Raw genomic sequence first — 17,959 nt, 5'->3', positions numbered from 1 at the left:
CCATCACCGTCACCACCACCCCACTATCACCACCATCACCACCCCCACCACCCCACCACCCCGCCCTCACTCCTGGGCCCCCAGCTCCTGTTGATTCTGCCCTCCCCACGTGCCTTGCCATCCCCACTGCTGGAAGGAAACCATCAGCCCTGCAGGTCTCCGCCATGCTGCCATCTTGCCTGCAACCAATTCAGTCTCCATAGCAGCAAAGTGATCTTTTTAATAGTGTCTGTCTGGGCCTTTGGGAAATGCCACTCCTAATTAACTCTAGGATCTGATCAGCTCCTCATCCCACCCTCGAAGCTGGGCCGGTTCTGCTAGGCCCAGACCCCATCGTCCTCCCCCTAACTCACACTGCCTGCGAGGGCTTCTGGAGCCCGGCACCTCGCCTAGCAAAGGGCTTCTGCGAAGCAGTGATCACATGAACAACAGCTCAGTGGGTCATGGCTGGGCTTAACTGCAAGGCCAACAGTTCAAAACCACCTGCTGCTCTACTGGACACGGTGTGCAGCCTCTGAACAGAAGGGCAATTCTACCCAGTTCACCACGTCAGTGTCAACTCGCTGGCAGAGAGAGAGAGAAACACTAGTTGTTAAACACTGACCTGTTACCAGGCACTGTTCAGGGGAGGCTGGCTCCTGTAAAGATTGACAGTCTCAAAACCCCAAGCAACAATTCCACCCTGTCTGATGGGGTCGCTAGGAGTGGATATTGACCCCACGACAGGGGTGAGTCCCTTCCCCACACTCCTTTGGTGATACCACCAGTTAACACACTGGGCGAGGTAAGGGGTTGGAGTTCACACAGAAGCATCCATCCCCCCACCCCCTTGGTGATCTGCTTTGGGAAGTCCACGGAGACACTGTTAGACTCCGTCCCACACACCAGGATGGATTGGCTTCTTCCCTCGGTACAGAGATGAGGAGTTAGGCTCAGGGAGGTTAAGCCACTTGCTTAAGCACACACAGCCAGTCAGGAGGATCTGGTGGCTGAGCCCACTCTGTAAGCTGTCCCAGGGCAAGGATGTCTTCACTTGCCCCCGCCCCAGCCCACCCCACTTCCCCAGCCCCCGCCCCAGCCCTGCCTGCCCTTTCCTCCTCGCCTCCCAGTGCCTCCCTGAGTCTCTCCGCGTTGTCCAGAGCAGCTCCTGGGTACCGAGGGGGCTGAGCCCGCTGCTCCGGGAGCCCCCTGACGCTGGGCCCTGCCCCTCTCGGCAGACATGGAGCATGGCGCGTGGGTGCTGGGCCACAAGCTGGGCTCCGTCATGGTGAAGCAGGAGCGAAGTCCGGAGCCCTCCATGGACCCTCTGGCCGCCTCTTCAGCAATGGCCGCCGCCGCCGCCATGGCCACCACCCCGCTGCTGGGCCTCAGCCCCCTGTCCAGGCTGCCTGTCCCTCACCAGGTGAGCCTGGGGCTTGTTTGTTGGGGCTGAGGGGGGGGGGGGGGGGGGGGGAGGGCAGGCAGGTCGTTGGTGAGGGCATAGCCAAAGGCCTGTGCACCCAGAGGCTCTGTGAGGGGGCAGCGGTGTTGGCCTTGGGGGGGGGCCCTGGCGTTCTGTGCCCCTGCCACCCTAGTCTGAGGGCAAACCCCAGCAACCCTTGGAGAAAACAATCGGACGGCATGTCAATTGCTTGCATTGAAGAAACAGATTGTTAACTCATCGCTCTCCCGCCATGCGCCCCCATGGGCACGTGGAGAGAGAATGGCGTTTGGCTATAAAGATACAGTTGGTATCTAAAGGTTCTCCCGGGAAGGGGAGGCCCTGCCCACCCCCGCCCGACCCCCAGCTCTTTCCCTTCACGGGTGCTCTGGGCGTCTCATAGTTCTTGTCCTTCTACCTCAGTGTTTCCTCTGTTAAACGGAAGGGCGTACCCACTTTGAGGTGCTCCTCACCCTCGGAGGCTACAAGACGGGGTTGTCCTATTCAACTCTTTAGAGATGGTGTGTGGCTGGCCCCACCCCCCTGAGGGCCCCACCGCAGGCCAGCCCCTCCAGGGGGTGACAGCAGTGGGGGGTCTCGGAGGTTGGGCATGTGCCTCATGTGCCTCAGAGAAGGTATCCGTCGGTGTGGCCCAAATCCCACTGGCTGTGCCCACCTGACCCCCAAACCCCCTCTCCAGGGAGCCTACCACCTCCTAGTGGTAAGCACAGACCAGGGGGTGGCATGGTCAGTAAGGAGCTGCGACCCACATGAGTGCTGTCATCCATCTGGATGACATCCATCTTCCCCCTTGTGTCTCCCGGGAATCAAGACTGGGGGTCCCCAAGTTCCCTTCCAACTTGATTCTTCATCGTCCTCACTCACCTGCCTACAGTTGGGGTGCTGGGGTCCCATCCCATAATATCCTGAACTCTCTCCGATGGGTCGAGATGGCCCTGAAGTCCAGCACCGAGTACAGTCCTTCCCTCCCAGAGAGTGCCGCTTATATGGGTGTTGAGTGTGAGGCGTGGGTGTGAGGTCCCGTGTGCTCTCAGAGCCCTTTCTGGAGCAGCGACTTAGGGACGAAATCAGTAGAAATGCATGCTGTTAAAAAATGTAAATCTTCATGCCATCAGCCCCTCGCTTCTATTTAGGAAGGGCTCCCCATGGCTTCAAGTTCCTTCCTGGGTAATCTCCCCCTGCCTAGGTCTCTCTGGGCTCAGTTCCTCCCAGACAACTCCAGCCGCACCCGCCACGCTAGAGAGGCTACTGTCTCTAGATCAAGCGATGCTCTTTCTGCCTCAGCTGGGAGTGGCTCTTCCCTCACTCACCACCTACTCCCCCTTCAGCTGCCAGCCTCCTTCGTAGTCTGCAGAACTCATTTCCAGCTCTAACTGCACAGGGCCCTTAATGCCAGCCAGTGCCCCTCTCTTTCTTCTGTTACCATTCCAAATGGTATTTATGATAGCAATTTTTACCATTCCATTGATACCATTTGTTGGTCCCGTTGATGCTATAATAGACGCTACCTCATACGCTTATGGTAACCGGCTGACCTGGTCTTCCCAGCGAAGGGTCCGGTTCCACAGGAAGAAGGGCGTGCCCTCAGAGCCAGCCATGGGAAACTCTCCCCAGACCCGAAAGCCCGAACAACGCCACGTGGCCACCACTCTCTCCTCTTGGGCATGATGTCGCTTCTCCAAGCACTGGTGCCCAGAACCCTGCGCCCATCCACAGCCACAAATGGTGCAGGGCGCCCCACTCGCCTCTGGGAGGGAGGGGGGATGTATGGCAGAGTGAGAATAGCCCCAGAGGGGAGTTGATGAAGCTAGGCCTGTGTCTTCCTCAGGCCCCAGGGGAGATGACACAGCTGCCAGTGATCAAAGCTGAGCCCCAGGAGGTGAACCAGTTCCTCAAAGTGACACCAGGTAAGTGTGCCCAGGGCAGGGGGCCGTTTCCTCTCTAGTCTTGGGAGACAGCATCCCTTCTCCTTTGGCCAAGCCTCTCCCCCCACCCCCACCCCCACCCACCGCGAGACACACACACACACACACACACACACTCTCTCTCTCTCTCTCTCTCTCTCTCTCTCTCTCTCTCTCTCCCCCACCTTCCCCTGGTGTATCTATCCTCTTTTCATTCTCCCCTTGCCCATTCTGTATCCAATCACACCCCCCTCCTACTGCCAATTCCCTTCTTACCCAGTCTACAACTGTCACCCCAATTATCTACATCCTGCCACATTGCCACCCACTGACTCACTGAAGCCCACTGTATAGCCATACATGCATCGTGCACACCCATCTGTCCATCCATCCACCTACCCACTCATCCATCAATCCATCCACTCCTTGTCCACCCATCCATTCATCCATCCATCCACCCATTCATCCACCTATCCATCCATCCATCCATCTATTCATCCATCCATGCCTATCTATCCATTTTCCATCCACCATTCATCCATACCCATCTATCTATCTATCTATCTATATATCCATCCATCTATTGATCCATCCGCCCACCCCCACAGATACATACATACATACCCATTCACCCATCCACCCACCAATGGACAGCTCCCAGTACCAAGCGCTGGAGCAGCAGGAAGAGAAGGCAGTTCCTACACCCAGGCAAAGGCCACTGACAAACAATCAGCCACCCCACCAGAAGAGGAGCTAGCATAGCCCTGAAGAAGATCGGGAGCTTCCTAGGACCACCTAGCCTGGCCAGGGGAGATGGGGCCAGAGAAAGCTTCTTACCTTGGACAAAAAGGCGGGGGCTAGCTGAATCTTCCCAATCCCACCTCATGAATGCATCAAACATTGATTAAGCATCCCTGGGCATAGAAAGATGAAAAAGGCCCAGTGTTTGCCCTAAGGTGCCTAGAGCCTTGGTGATAAGATAGGCCACACACAGGTAGAAAGGGACCAGCCTTACACTGCCAACGTCCCTCCCACATATGCAAAGCACTGTCACCTGCTTCACCCACTACCCTCAGGGCCCGGGCAAGAGTCCTTCTGCCGGCCAGCATCAATACACAGGGGAAGTGAGGCTGCAGAGGGCAGGTAAATACAAGTGGGGTCACACAGTCAGCAGGTACACATGTGGGACTCGAACTCTCATCTCTCAGACTCAGAGTGCAGTGCTCCCTGTGGTAGGCCATCCAGAAGAGGCAAATGGGAATCAGAGGAGGAGCCGTCTTGTGTGAAGTCTGGAGGGGAGCTCTCCGGTCTCAGCTCTCTCTGCGTCACACAGAGCCGCAAGTCCAAGGACGCTCCTATGTGTATAAGAGCGAGCTTGATATGCAAGAGCAGTTGAATATTGAGAAAACATCCCAGCCCAGTCCAGATCAAGTCCATAAGTCCAATATTAGCCCATACATCCGACACCAATCTGTAAATTCCTCTTCAGACTCACACAACGCATGCAATGACGCCAAATGCAGTGGCACTGGAAACCTCTCAGCGCTGGCAGGGGTCTCCACGAGGCTCCTCCAGCTCCAGGGCTCTAGCGTAGCCCCATGTGACTTTGCAACAGGAATGTCTCACAAGGAGTGAGCGTGTGTCCAGCCTCCAGCGAGCTATTTATTTCCCTACCGCCTCCAAATGAGGTCATCAGGCTGCAACCTGATTGACAGGCTAAACTCCACCCCTTCACTTTTAATCTCAAATTGACAACAAATGACATAACTACTACAGAGCCCAGGCCTCCAGCCCCCAGAATTACCCAGATGTCGGTGCTGTCTGGAGCTCACCCTGCATCTGGGTGCTGGGTCCTCCAGCACCTGTTCTGGTCCGCCTGCCATGACTGGGGAGGCAATGGGGGAAGGGGGGGGGGGTGTCCAACACCAGGGCCCTGTTCCACTGAGGCTGGAAATGGAAGCGCAGAAGCAGCAGCAACAGCTACACACCCTGGAGTGGAAGGGAGGGAAGCAGGCTGCTCCCTGACCACCCCGGCTCCCTGGGCCTAGTTTTGGACCGTGACTGTAGTTGCCTCCTGGAATTGTCCAAACTGCGCTGCGGGGAGGCTTAAAGACCCTGGGCCTGGGAAGTCAGGAGTCCAGGGGCCAATCCAAGCAAAGAACCAGGCTTCCAGGGCCCCAGCCTCGGTGGTGTTGGAAATGGGGATGGGTGGCTTCTAGGGTGTCAGCTCATCATTCTGACACCACAGGAGGCATCTGGTATGACCACCGAGGACACGGCCACACTGATTTCTCCCACAGGCTCATGCCAAGCTGAGCCCAGGGGTCCCGGAAACGTTGGGTCCAGCCCTGCTAACCTGCTCTCCTCTGTTCTCCCCAGAGGACCTGGTACAGATGCCTCCGACACCCCCGAGCAGCCACAGCAGCGACAGCGACAGCTCCCAGAGCCCCCGCTCTCTGCCCCCGTCCAGCCCCGTCCAGCCCATGGCCCGCTCCTCCATGGCCATCTCCACCTCGCCACTCCTCACTGCCCCCCATGTAAGGAGCTGGGGCCGGCTGACCAGAGAGAAAGGGAACGGGTAGTGGGGTAGACCAGGGAGCTTCGCAAGATGCAGGATTGGAACGGGGTTCCCTAAGGGAGGGGAATAGGAATCTTTTCGTCTGACCAGAGGGTGGACAGGAAATGGAGGTGGGAAGGAAGGAGAGGCTGGAGAAGCCTACAGGTGGCAGGGGCAGGATTCTTGATGCCCTAAGGGGGGTGACCCGAGCTGCCTGTAAGATGCACTATTGGCTGTTCTAAGGAGGTCTGGGGGCCCCCAGGAGGCATGGAGTTAGACCCTGAGGCCTGGGTGGAGCCTGAGGGGTGCTCTTTGAAGCTGTGATCTCTAGGAACACCCCCCACCCCTTCCCCTGCTTGCAAAGGACCATCCCAGGGGCCTCACCTGCAGGACTCCCAGCGCATCCCTAAGCACTTGCTCCTTGTGACTGGGTGTTATCAGGTTGATGACTTCCTGGGAGCAGACTGCCAGGCCTTTCTCTCTCAGAACCACTGAGTGGGTTTGAACCAGCAACCTTTCAGATGGAAGCCGAGGGCTTCATTGACCACTGCATCCCAAGAGTGGAGGGTCCCTGGCAGCACGGTGTGTCACACACGGACTATGGCCTCAGGTCGGCAGTTCAGAAAAGGAGGCAGGTGTGAATTAAATCCAATAACAAGTATGCGGGGCACCTGTCTGACCCCCCAAAACCAAAACCCACTGCCACCGAGTCAGAGTGACCCCATGCATGGTTTTGGGGGTCAGACAGGTGCCCTGAATACTTGTTATTGGATTTAATTCACACCTGCCTCCTTTTCCAGATGGGAGCACGAGGCTCTGAGAGTCGAGTGCCTTGCTCAGGCAGTACAGGCAGCACATGGCCAGGCTTGAACTTGGGCCCGGGTTTGCCCAGCTCCTAACCAGTGTACCCCCACTTCCTGCAGAAATTACAGGGGACGTCAGGGCCACTGCTTCTGACAGAGGAGGAGAAGCGCACCCTGATCGCAGAGGGGTACCCCATCCCCACAAAGCTGCCCCTCACCAAGGCCGAGGAGAAGGCCCTGAAGAGAGTCCGGAGGAAAATCAAGAACAAGGTAGCATGTTCTGATACAATTGATGTGTGGGTTGCTACAACAGCTGTAAGAGCCCCCAGTACAATGATCTTAAAAAAAAAAAAAAAAGGTAAAGCCAGAGCCTGGCACTTCTGTGGGGTTCCTCAGAGGAAGGGGGTGTCTTTGAGCCCTGGTGATGCCAACCCTGGGCCTGGGGTCACAGCAAGCAGAGGTGTGACAGTCGTACCCCTGTGTCGGGGCTTCCCCCTCCAGATCTCTGCCCAGGAGAGCCGCCGCAAGAAGAAGGAGTACGTCGAGTGTCTCGAAAAGAAGTAAGCGTCCTGAGATGCCGGGGGCGGGCGGGAGGTCTGGGCCCACTCCCCAGCCTGCCCCTCGCTCCACGGTCCTTGCTCCTGGGACACCAGAGGCAGGGGCCAGTGGGGCCCAGGGCAGCAGGAGCAGGGAGGGCTAGGGTGCGGTCTGGGGGCCATTCCTGAGCCTGCTTGACCCCCACAGGGTGGAGACGTTTACGTCTGAGAACAACGAATTGTGGAAGAAGGTGGAGACCCTGGAGACTGCCAACAGGTGAGTGGTGCCACCCCATCCTCCCCGGCCCCGCCCCCTTCATCAGCACCTCCCTCCGGCACAGAGAGGAGACAGTTCCAGGTGACTCTTGAGACCAGGACCCTGCAGCCTGCCAGAAACCAACCCCCCTGCCAAAACTCAATTCCGACTCAGAGCGACCCTATAGGACAGGGTAGAACTGCCCTTGCAGGTGTCCGACATTGTAACTCTTTACAGGAGGACAAAGCCTCCTCTTTCTCCAGCCTCAAAACTGAGCTAAACAAAAACCCCTGCTATCAAGTCCATGCCAACTCACAGTGACCCTATGGGACAGGGCAGAACTGCCCCCCTCGGAGTTTCAGAGACTGTAACTCTTTACTGGCGTAGAAAGCCTGCTCTTTCTCCTGAAGAGTGGCTGGTGGTTTTGAACTGCTCATCTTCTGGTTAGTTGCCCAACTGGCGACCCCTAGCCTCCAGGGCTGCTGCAGCCCACAACCTCCTGTAGTGCCCTGCCTCTTTCTTCTGCCTCCCGGCCTTCTCACGCAGCCCTTCCTAGGAGAGGCCACTGGACGGCGCCAGACAGGGCTGTGGGGAAGCTTTAATGAGACGGTGCAGACCGGCAGCAGCTCCAGCACAGGAGACCTTGACAGCAACGCATCCTCTTGGGCCCCACCTAGACTAATCAATTCGGAGGCTCTAGGAGTACCCCAGTCATCTGTATCTCAATCAGCCTTCCGGGTCTTGCAGATGCACCCCAAAGTTTGAGACCCACTAGTGTGTATCAGCGCCCCATCAGGCATCACCCGGGAAGGTCTCAGGACATCCCTGACCTACTGCAGGTGGCTCTGCATGGTCTACAAGCCCCTTGGGGGACTGGCATTCCCACATCTGTCTAGGGAAGGCAGCCCAGTGCCTGGCACCTAGCAGGCCCAGGAAGGCCCAGCTCTGGGGGGTCAGCCTGCTCTGCCATGTGTGTGAGTCTCTCCGGGCCTCGGTTCCTTTGGCGCAATGGGGTTACTGGGAGGATTAAATGAAACCGTACAAGTAAAGCGCCCAGCACGTTGCTTAGTATTTGAGCATGCTTTCTTCCTGGGGTGTGTAGTTGAATTCTGAATCTTTGATGGTATCCAGCCCTGGGTCCGGTATAGTAGGTCTTTCATTACGATTTTCTGGGAGTCATTCAAATAACAGAGACAACCGCCTGGTACTTAGCAGGTCCGCAACACAAGACTTTGCTTCCTCCCTTCTCCCTCCGCTCCTCCAAGGGGACCCGGCCATTGCCCTGATTCACCTGGAAACCCCGTCTCTGGGTGCTGTGCAAAGAAGGGAGCATGACCCCGCCCCTAATAGGACCCACCTCTTTGGCCCAGATTCCTCTTTGGCCCCCAGAAGGGCTAAGCGCTTGGAGTTATTTCGCCACCTGCTGTCCGTTCTGGGAACTGCAAGCCCCACCTGCCCGCACTGGGTGGGGGACAATCCTGATTAAGCAAACACTTAATCAATCACCAGGCTTGCCCTGAGCGCCTTCAGCTGCACCCCGAGGGGTCCAGCGTGGGGGGGAGGGGGGGCTGGGGGAACCTCTCCTCGCCCTCAGGGTGCTCCCGATTGGCAAACGCAAATGACATGGAATTTCACGACCAAAGGGACAAGAATGATATTAACAAACATAACTAGAACCGAGCACTCACTGCACACCAGCCACAGCCCCGGCCCTGTTATGGGTCCAGGGAGTTGTGGGTAAAGGAACGACTATCCTTTATCTGTGGCTTGTGGAGGGAAGAGCCCGTCGGCTGACCACATCCAAGGCCGATTGTGGTTGGCCCCTCCGACCAGCCCCCACCCCTTGGGCCGAGAGCATCACAGAGCACCCCTGGGCTCCCACAGGATGGCTCAGAGTCACCTGAGGCAGGCCCCGGGGGCCCCAGCCACTCCACAGAGGAGCCACGCAGGAGGTGACCTTTCGGTTCTGACTGAAATGGTCCCCTGGTGTGTCTCACGCCAGCCCAGGTCCCCCCCGGAGGGTTGGGGTGGGGGCGGGGCTGAGGTGCCTGCTGGGTCAGAGCCTGGGATGACAGCTGTGCTTTTCTCAGGACCCTGCTCCAGCAGCTGCAGAAGCTCCAGACGCTGGTGACCAACAAGATCTCCAGGCCTTACAAGATGGCCGCCACACAAACGGGGACCTGCCTCATGGTAGGTGCTGTTCTGGCCACCGCAGGACCACTCTTCTCGGGGCCACCGGCCCTCTCGAGGGGTGGGCAGAGGTTTGACAGGCTGTGGGGTCCCTTGGTCCTGCGGTCCAGCTTCTGGTGTGGATACCTGCCTGTCCCACCCAGCACCAGCGCGCTGTCCTCCCTGACCAGCTCTAGCAAGGCGTCAGTAGCCGATGACTCCAGGAACCCAGCTAGGGAATTGGGGGGGAAGGGGGTGTCTCCTAGATGCAGCAACGTCCACCTTCTGTGCAGCGAAGGGCAAGGCGCTGGGAAGGATGGACTGCATTCTTTCTGGAAGGAATGCAGGGACTTGGGGGCAGAATAAATCCCTAGAACCCACAGGAGCACCCAGCGAGACTCAAGCCTCGGGCAGCCCAGATCTGGAAGGAGTGTTGCGCCCATTACCTTCTGAGCACCCCAGACCCTGCACAATTCTCGTCCTGTCAGGCTGCAGAGCTGTAGTAGGGGCAGGCACCTGGACCCCAGGAGTCTCAGCTCCTCTGTGCTGGCCAGGCTCCCTGGGAAGCCTGCTGAGGACTGCTGGGGCAATGTGCCCCCTTCCCTCTCCCCTCGGCTGCCCTTTCTCCGCTTCCTGCTGCCCGTAGCGGGGAGCCACATGGGTCACTCACACCCGTTTCTCAGCACTGCTTTGTGGCAGACCCCAGCAATGGGGTCAGGGGGCCCACACAGCCTTCATCCTCTGCAGAGAGGATGAGTGAGCCCACATCGAGGGTGTGGACGGCCCTTGGAGCTGTGCCAAGCCTGGGCACCCACCCGCTGGCTGTGGGGAGGAGCAGGAGGGTGGATCAGGGCCGCCTCCCTCCCTGCCCGCATCAGACCATTGCTCTCTCACTCCCACCTCCCAGGTGGCAGCCTTGTGCTTCGTCCTGGTTCTGGGCTCCCTCGTGCCGTGCCTTCCTGAGTTCTCCTCCAGCACCCAGCCTATGAAGGAAGATCCCATCGCCGCTGACAGCGTCTACACGGCCAGTCAGAGTGAGCGCCCACCCTGTCCCCAGCCTCCCCAGCCCCAACATCATCTCCTCTCATCCTACCTCCTCAGTTGGCAGAAGGGGCACAGAGACCCAATGAGGGTCTGTCTTTGCTTAGCTAGAGGAGCCTCTGGTGGCATCGTGGGCTAGACATCGGGTTGCTAACCACAAGGTCAGCGGTTCAAAGCCGCCAGCTGCTCCACAGGAGAGAGAGGAGGCTTTCTACTCCCGTAAAGAGTGACAGTCTTGGCAACCCACACCTGGGGGAAAGCAGGGCCAGTTCTCCTCTGTCCTGTCCACCCTCTGTGAGCCAGAGCAGCATCTGTGGCCGTGAGTTTGGTGTGGGATGCTTGAGGTGCTCGGAGGGGCCAGCATTTGGGGCTCAGAAGGATGCTTGGGACTTGTTCTGTGTCCTCGGTGCCCGAGGTGGGAGGGCAGTGCCAACACACACCAAGGGTATTTGACAGCAGGGGCAGGAAATGAGCCTCCACTGGAGGGTGGTTTCCGATCAGGTGGTGGCGGCTGCCTGAAGCTCTGAGTCCCCACTTAGGCCCCGCCCTGGGAGAGGATGCCGTGGCCTCACGTGGGGGCTCACAGGCACCGTCAAGAGCCAGGCGCTCTTGACGTCTGGACAGCCATGCCTGGGGTGGCCACACGCTGCCTATAGGACCCCAGTCGGGGTCTCACGCCCCCTACACTGTTTTCTTCATTGGGCCTTACAGCTCTGCCCTCACTGAGCGGAGTCGTAAAGCCCCCATCCCATGGGTGGCTCGATGGCATGTTGGACAAGAGGAGACGCGTACCCCAAACTCTGAGCACACTGCCAGGCACCCAGCAGGTGCCCGCTTAGAAGAGCTCACAGGAGCTCTGGGTGGTACAGAAGGAGCTGATGGGAGATCCTGGGACAATGAGGAGGGACTCCAGGTAGACCCGCAGAGGGACTTCCTGGCTGCCCATCACGGATCAGGAGCAGAGTAGGAGAAGGAAGAGGAAACAGATGGGAGGTCAGCAAGAGGTAACCAGGGAGGAGTGAGGTTCCAGCAGGAGGGACCCCGCCCAGGAGGATGAAGGAGATGTGGGTGACCTTGAGGGCCGGAAGCCCTCATGGGAGGCCAGAGGAAGAGGAAGCAGAGGCGGAGGGTGAGGGCCACTCCCTGAAGGAGCGAGAAGGACAGTGGCTAAGGGGGGATGGGCAGCAGTGCCTAGGGAGGCAGAGAGGGCCGTGGGAGGCTGGGAGGGACTGGGGCCCTGTGAAGGCAGAGAGGAGGAAGTATGTGAGCCCCTCAGAGCAAATGCCAGGAGGCTTAGGCCCCACATCTGGCCAGTGGTGCAAGAATTTTTGGGGGGGTAAGACCAAGAGTCTTCACTCTGATTTGGTGGTGGCTGATTGGAGGCGCATATTCTGTGTAGGTTCACAGCCCCACTCCAGGGTTAACGTGTCCACCTGCTGATGGAAACGTGCCTCAGAGGAAAGACCGGGGAAATCGAGTCCAAAAGATTCACCCACTGAAGCCCTATGGTGCACAATCCTACTCTCACCCAGACGGGTCCCCATGAGTCAGTGTCAGTTCAGTGGCAGCTGGTTTGGCTGGTGTCTAGACCGGGGGCGGGGGAGCTCCTCCTAGCTGGGAGAGAACTTTTGGGATAGGTTGGTACACAGAGCTACCTGCAGTCAGGGCTGGGGCGTCACACAACTTCCGGGGCGCTGTTCCCAGAGACTGTGAGGTCAGGGTGGGACAGTGGGAGGGTGGGGACCGAATAGCCTAGTGCCGAGCACCCGCTTCTGTTGAAGATTGACAGCCTTGGGATCCTAGTGGGGAGGCCCTGCTCCACCCTGTGGCTCAGCAGGCAGCCTGTAGGGTCGCTATGAGTCAGGGCTGACTGACTGACTGACAGCGATGGGTCTGAGCGGAGGAGGGGTCTTGGTTGACACAGTGGCTGGCACTCAGCTGCTTACAGAGAGGGCTGAGGTGCAAACCCACCAGCTTTTCCACTCAAGAAAACACCGAGCCACCTGCTTGCAGAGAGAGGCCAGGATCGAGGCAATCCTCTGGTGCAGTGCGACCCTGCCCTGTAGGGTGGCTATGAGTTGGTATCGAATTGGCAGTCCTGGGGTGCGGTTTGTGCTTAGTGCTCACAGTACCCTGGCATCAGGGAGCAGGAGGCGCCGGGTGGGACAAGTAGGGAACACCCTTGGCTGCTAACTGCGAGTATGGAGGTTCAAGTCCACCCCAGAAAGAAAGGCCTGGGACCCTACTTCTGCAAGAGCAGCTGCTGACAGCGTGGTGGGGCGCAGTTCTACCGGGACACACGTGGGGTTGGCTTCAATTCACGCTGGCTCCTGGGCAGCTGGTTGGATTGTTTTGCCTGGGTCCGCTCCCCTCTTGCAGTTTGGCACCTCAGTGACCATGGAGCTAAGAATGCCTCCTTCCCAGGAGTTTCTCTAAGACGGCCACCATACCATCTAGGTCAGAGGGCCTGCCTGGCACAATGCCTGGTCCAATGTCGATGTCCAACAAGGGCTTGCTTGTTTGTGTGCATTCCTTGAGGGGGGACCTAGGACACAGCTTGGGAAGAGAGTCGCTCAGGGTTTCACATGAAGTGCATGTTGCAAGTCAGATGAGAAGTCTGATCTGATGGCCTCGCCCTGGACCCTTGCCTGGCGGCTGTTCCTGGTGGCTGCCAAGCACACTCGGCCCACGTACAGCCCGGTCCCGTGCCATCCACACCATCGTGGTCATGCTTGAGCCATGTGGCAGCCACTGTGTCACCCCATCTGGTTGACGGTCTTTCTCATGGACCTACCAAGCTTGGTGTCCTTCTCCAAGGACTGATCCCTCCAAATAGCACGTCCAAGGTGTTGGAGAGCCATCTGGCTTCAGCAGGGAGATTCCTCATTCCCCAGCCTCTTCTGGATCTGGCTTGGATTTCTGGTGGTTTGCAATCGGCGCCCTGCTGCAGTCATTCCTGAATGATCTTCAGCAAAACTTTACGTGGGTTTAGTACCGATGATATTGGTCTAGAATGTCCACATTCTGTTCGATCACCTTTCTTTGGGGTGGTTGTGTCACTTCCTCTCTGTTGGCCTGGTAGCTAGCTCCCAACTGCTGGCGTGAAAGCATGAGAGATTCTAGCACTGCATCCATTGGTCAAAAGACCCCAATGGATATTCTGCCAATTCCTGCAGCCTGGCTTTTCACCAATGCCTTTAATGCAGCTGGACTTCTTCCTTCCAGGTCATATGCTCCTGAGCATCTCCTGAAATGGTTGACGTTTGACCAATTCTCTCCATATTCCACGCATTCCTGCCATCTTCTTGGGATGCTTCCTGCACTGTTCAATATTTTGCCCATAGGGTGCTTCAGGAGTGCAACTTGAGGCTTGAATGTTTTTCTTCAGCGTGAGAAACGCCAAGCTTGTTCTTTCCTTTGGTTTCGCTGGCTCCGGGTCTTTGCACCTTTCATGGGAAGACTGTACTTGATCTTCCTTTTGAAATCTTCTCTTGGGCTCTTTCCCATCACCGTTTCTTCTGCTGGTCTCAGCGACTCCGTGTTCAAGGGCACGTTGCAGAGTTGCATCTGACATCCAATTTGGGTCTTTTCTTTCCTGTATTTTCAATTAGCTCTCACTGTATTTAGGCCGAGCGCTGGGGGCGCCTTGGTTACACATTAAGCTGCATGCCATCTGCAGGGTCTGGAGTTCCAAACCACCAGCTGCTTTTGGGGAGCCAGACGGGGCTTCCTAGTCCCGAAAACCAATCGCAGTCCCAGAAACCCATGGGGGCAGTTCTACGCTGCCCTAGAGGGTGCCTCTGAGTCAGCGTCCACCCGATGGCGGTGAGTTTGGTTTGGGGATCCTTCTTCTTCGTTTCCAACCTTTGCAATCCGATCACCAGTAATTACCAAGGCATCTCAAGTGCATGTTTGATCCACTGCAGGCCACGGACGTTGGTAACCATCTTCGGCTTCATCATCATTGGCCATCTGGGTGCATAAGATTGGTGCATACGTTTGAAGAATTGTCTAATGAACTGGTCTTCCTCGTAGGGACGTGGATAGCATCCTATCCCAGGCAGCGTTGTACTTCAGAAGAGACCTTGAACTCTTCTTTCGGACCACCGGTGCCACACCCTTCCCCTTGAATGTGTCATTTCTGGCGAAGATCATCGATTGGCTGATGCCAAATGGCCGCTGCCAGTCTGCTTCAGCTCATTAATACCTAGGAAGTGGAACTCCAAGTGTCCACCTCATTGTTTACAGAATGCAACGCGCCTGGGTCTGTCCTTTGTACATTACATTCTTGCTTCCGATGACTCACGGGTGCTCTCAGCTGATTTCTTCTCCTCTTGAGCCGTGCCACGTCAGCAAACGAAGGTCCGGAAAGCTTCCTTCCATCCCGCCATCGTTAAGGCCGGCTTGGCTTTGAGGAGGCAGCTCTTCCCCGGCTGCATAGGGAGGGCCTTCCAACCGAAAGGGCTGCTCTTAAGGCACTAAATCCGTCGACGACGGCCTATTGCGATTCATGAGTTCTTCCCTGGTCAGTCTTTTCAGAAGCTGTCACCACGTCCTTCCTCCTAGTCTGTCTTGGTCTAGAAGCCTCTCCAGCAGTGGTTCTCCACCTTCCTCATGCCGCAACCCTTTCATACAGTTCCTGATGTTAGGGTGACCCCCCAACCATAAGATTATTTCCGTTGCTACTTCATCACTGTCATTTGGCTACTGTTATGAATCGGGCGACCCCTGTGAAAGGGTCGTCCGACCCCCGAAGGTTGAGAACCGCTGGTCTAGAAGCTCTGCTGACCCCACTCCACCACCAGTGACCGTGCTGGCATTTGAAGACCCCTTTCACAGGGGTCTCTCTAAGCACCACAGTCAGACCAACCAACAGATGAGTCACGGACTCTGCGTCGGGAGAACGAACTTCTACGTGCTCACCAGAAGCCAGTTCACGCCTCTGCGCTCGTGGTCTCAGGAGGTGGGGCCTGGTGTCCCTGCCTCACAGATGCGCACGTGGAAGCTCAGACCGGTGGCAGCTAGACGCGTAGCGGACCCGAGGTCACATGTTGTCGTGGTTGTTAGGTGCCATCGAACCAGGTCCGACTCACAGGGACAGAACAGAACTCCTACCCTTCACCTGCACCCTCCACACAGCTGGGAAATGTGAGCTGGGATTCAAACCAGGCTTGTGAGATCCCAGGGCTGACGTCCTTAACTACTAGGCCAGGAGTGAGGCCAGGCTGGGGACCCCTTGGCACCAGCGACTCACCATTTGCTCCCCCTCCAGTGCCCTCCCGCAGCCTCCTGTTCTATGACGAGGGAGCAGGCTCGTGGGAGGACGGCCACCGTGCCCTGCTGCCCGTGGAGCCTCCGGATGGCTGGGAAATCAAGCCCGAGGGGCCGGCTGAGCAACGACCTCAGGACCACCTGCAGCACGACCTTCTGGACAGCACCCATGAGACCACCAAGTACCTGAGTGAGGCCTGGCCGGAGGACGCTGGGGGCAACAGCACCAGCCCCGACTTCTCCCATCCCAAGGAGTGGTTCCGTGAGAGGTGTGTGGGTGGCCCCCTGCTCTTCTTGGGCTGCCAGGCTCCACCTGGCCTTTGCCCACCCTGGGCGACCTCCCGTCCAATATCACCCACACCCTTTAAGGCTCCATCCCACCCATGTCCAGACCCACTTGCAGAGGGAGGAGCGGGTCGTCGGGACACCCCCCCCACGTGACCCTCTCTCTTCCCCACTTCACCTGGCTTCTCGTCTCTCCCCAGGGACCTGGGCCCCAACACCACCGTCAAACTCTCCTAACCCGTGCCACGACCCACGACTCAGCACAGACCTCCTGGCACCCGGAAGAGGCCCTGTCTTACTCACCAACCCGGATCCGGCTCGCACCCCTGCCCCCTGGGGTTCCCATCCCAGGAGGAGGGGATCTCCATCCCTGTCACTCAACATTCGGACTATACCCATGGACCAACCACTCCTTCCTCACCTCTCCCTCCACAATCATCCGTCCACAGCCAGCCACTCCCCGGGCCCCTGCCCTGCCCCACCAATGACTAACACCACCACTGCCTACCCGCCCCAGACACACACACAGACATGCAGACAAGCCACACAACCTAACACACACACACACACACACACAGCCCTCCCCCCACTTCCCACTGTACAGAGACCAAGAACAGAAATTGTTTGTAAATAATGAACCTTATTTTTTATTATTGTCAACCCCTAAGATATTGTATTTTACAAATCTCCCTCCTTCCCCGCCCCCTCCCTTGTTTTATATTTTATGAAGTTAGTGCGGGCTTTGCTGATCCCTGGCCCAGGAAAGAGGTTCCCCCCCTCCCCTGGCCTCCCCCCGCTGCTGCCCAGGCCGCTGGGCCTTGTTACTTGCCAACCTGCTCCATCCATCCGCTCAGCACATGCTTCCAGAAGGCAAAATAAAAAAAAAAAAGATGCAGCATCAACCCCTGACTTCGAGCCTTTCTTCACGGTGGGGCATGGGGAGGGGGCTGAGAGTGGGAAGACTGTGGCGGGAACCCAGAGGTCATCATCCAGGAGGTGTGTGAAAAGATATTGCTACTGAGTTCCCCTCACCCAGTCAGATACTGAATTCAGACTCAGCAAAGAGCCTGTGCGATCATGAGCTGTCCTTGGGACCAGGTGACAGGCATCAGAAGACCCAAAACAAACAAACCAAAAACCACACTGTCGAGAATGAGGGGGGTTCAAGCAGAAACCCCAAATCCATCTATAGACAATGGGACATCCCCTCACCGAAGGGCCGCCAGGAAGGGATGGGTCAATCAGGGCGCAGTATAGCACCGATGAAACACACAATATTCCTCTGGTTCCTTGAGGCTTCCTCAGCCCCACTATCATGACCCCAGTCCTGCCTTTCACTGCGGGCGAGACTGAAGCATGTACACAGGTACAGCTAAGAAATAAGCACACACGACACACAGAACCCAAGAACAGGAATTGTAGCAGCGATACCTGGAGGGTAGGGGGAAGGTGAGTAGACGAGGGGAGGAAGGGGAAACCAATCACAACGATGGACCACCCCCAACCCTCAGCCCAGGGGACCAACAACAGAAACCATGGGGGAAAGGAGACAGCTGTCGTTATAAGATATGAAGATAATAATAATTTATCAAGGGGTCATGGGGGTGGGGGAAGCTGACCTTAAGGGCTCAATGGAAAGATAAATATTCAGAACAGAATGACGGCCAGGCTCAACCGGACAACACTCCTAAAGGTC

General features: G+C 57.3%; 1 protein-coding gene across 1 annotated transcript in view; it reads left to right on the top strand.

Annotated features, from left to right (window-relative positions):
• CREB3L1 (cAMP responsive element binding protein 3 like 1) overlaps window positions 1-17,165 on the top strand; it is a 45,538-nt gene extending 28,373 nt beyond the window's left edge. The window contains exons 3-12 of the mRNA XM_004708325.2: window positions 1,218-1,402; window positions 3,270-3,348; window positions 5,725-5,882; window positions 6,826-6,975; window positions 7,207-7,265; window positions 7,450-7,518; window positions 9,588-9,687; window positions 10,574-10,700; window positions 15,980-16,247; window positions 16,464-17,165. Coding sequence (XP_004708382.1) covers window positions 1,218-1,402; window positions 3,270-3,348; window positions 5,725-5,882; window positions 6,826-6,975; window positions 7,207-7,265; window positions 7,450-7,518; window positions 9,588-9,687; window positions 10,574-10,700; window positions 15,980-16,247; window positions 16,464-16,500 — 1,232 coding nt within the window. The 3' untranslated portion in view covers window positions 16,501-17,165. The remainder of the gene's footprint in view (window positions 1-1,217; window positions 1,403-3,269; window positions 3,349-5,724; window positions 5,883-6,825; window positions 6,976-7,206; window positions 7,266-7,449; window positions 7,519-9,587; window positions 9,688-10,573; window positions 10,701-15,979; window positions 16,248-16,463) is intronic.
• Window positions 17,166-17,959: the final 794 nt, after the last annotated feature.

This window comes from Echinops telfairi, unplaced genomic scaffold, assembly GCF_000313985.2.
Source record: "Echinops telfairi isolate 266 unplaced genomic scaffold, ASM31398v2 ScPeMD7_60;HRSCAF=208, whole genome shotgun sequence".
In the NCBI taxonomy this organism is placed as follows: Eukaryota; Metazoa; Chordata; class Mammalia; order Afrosoricida; family Tenrecidae; genus Echinops; species Echinops telfairi.
The sequence above is the reverse complement of the archived record's forward strand: the minus strand, read 5'-3'. Positions and strand labels throughout refer to the sequence as shown.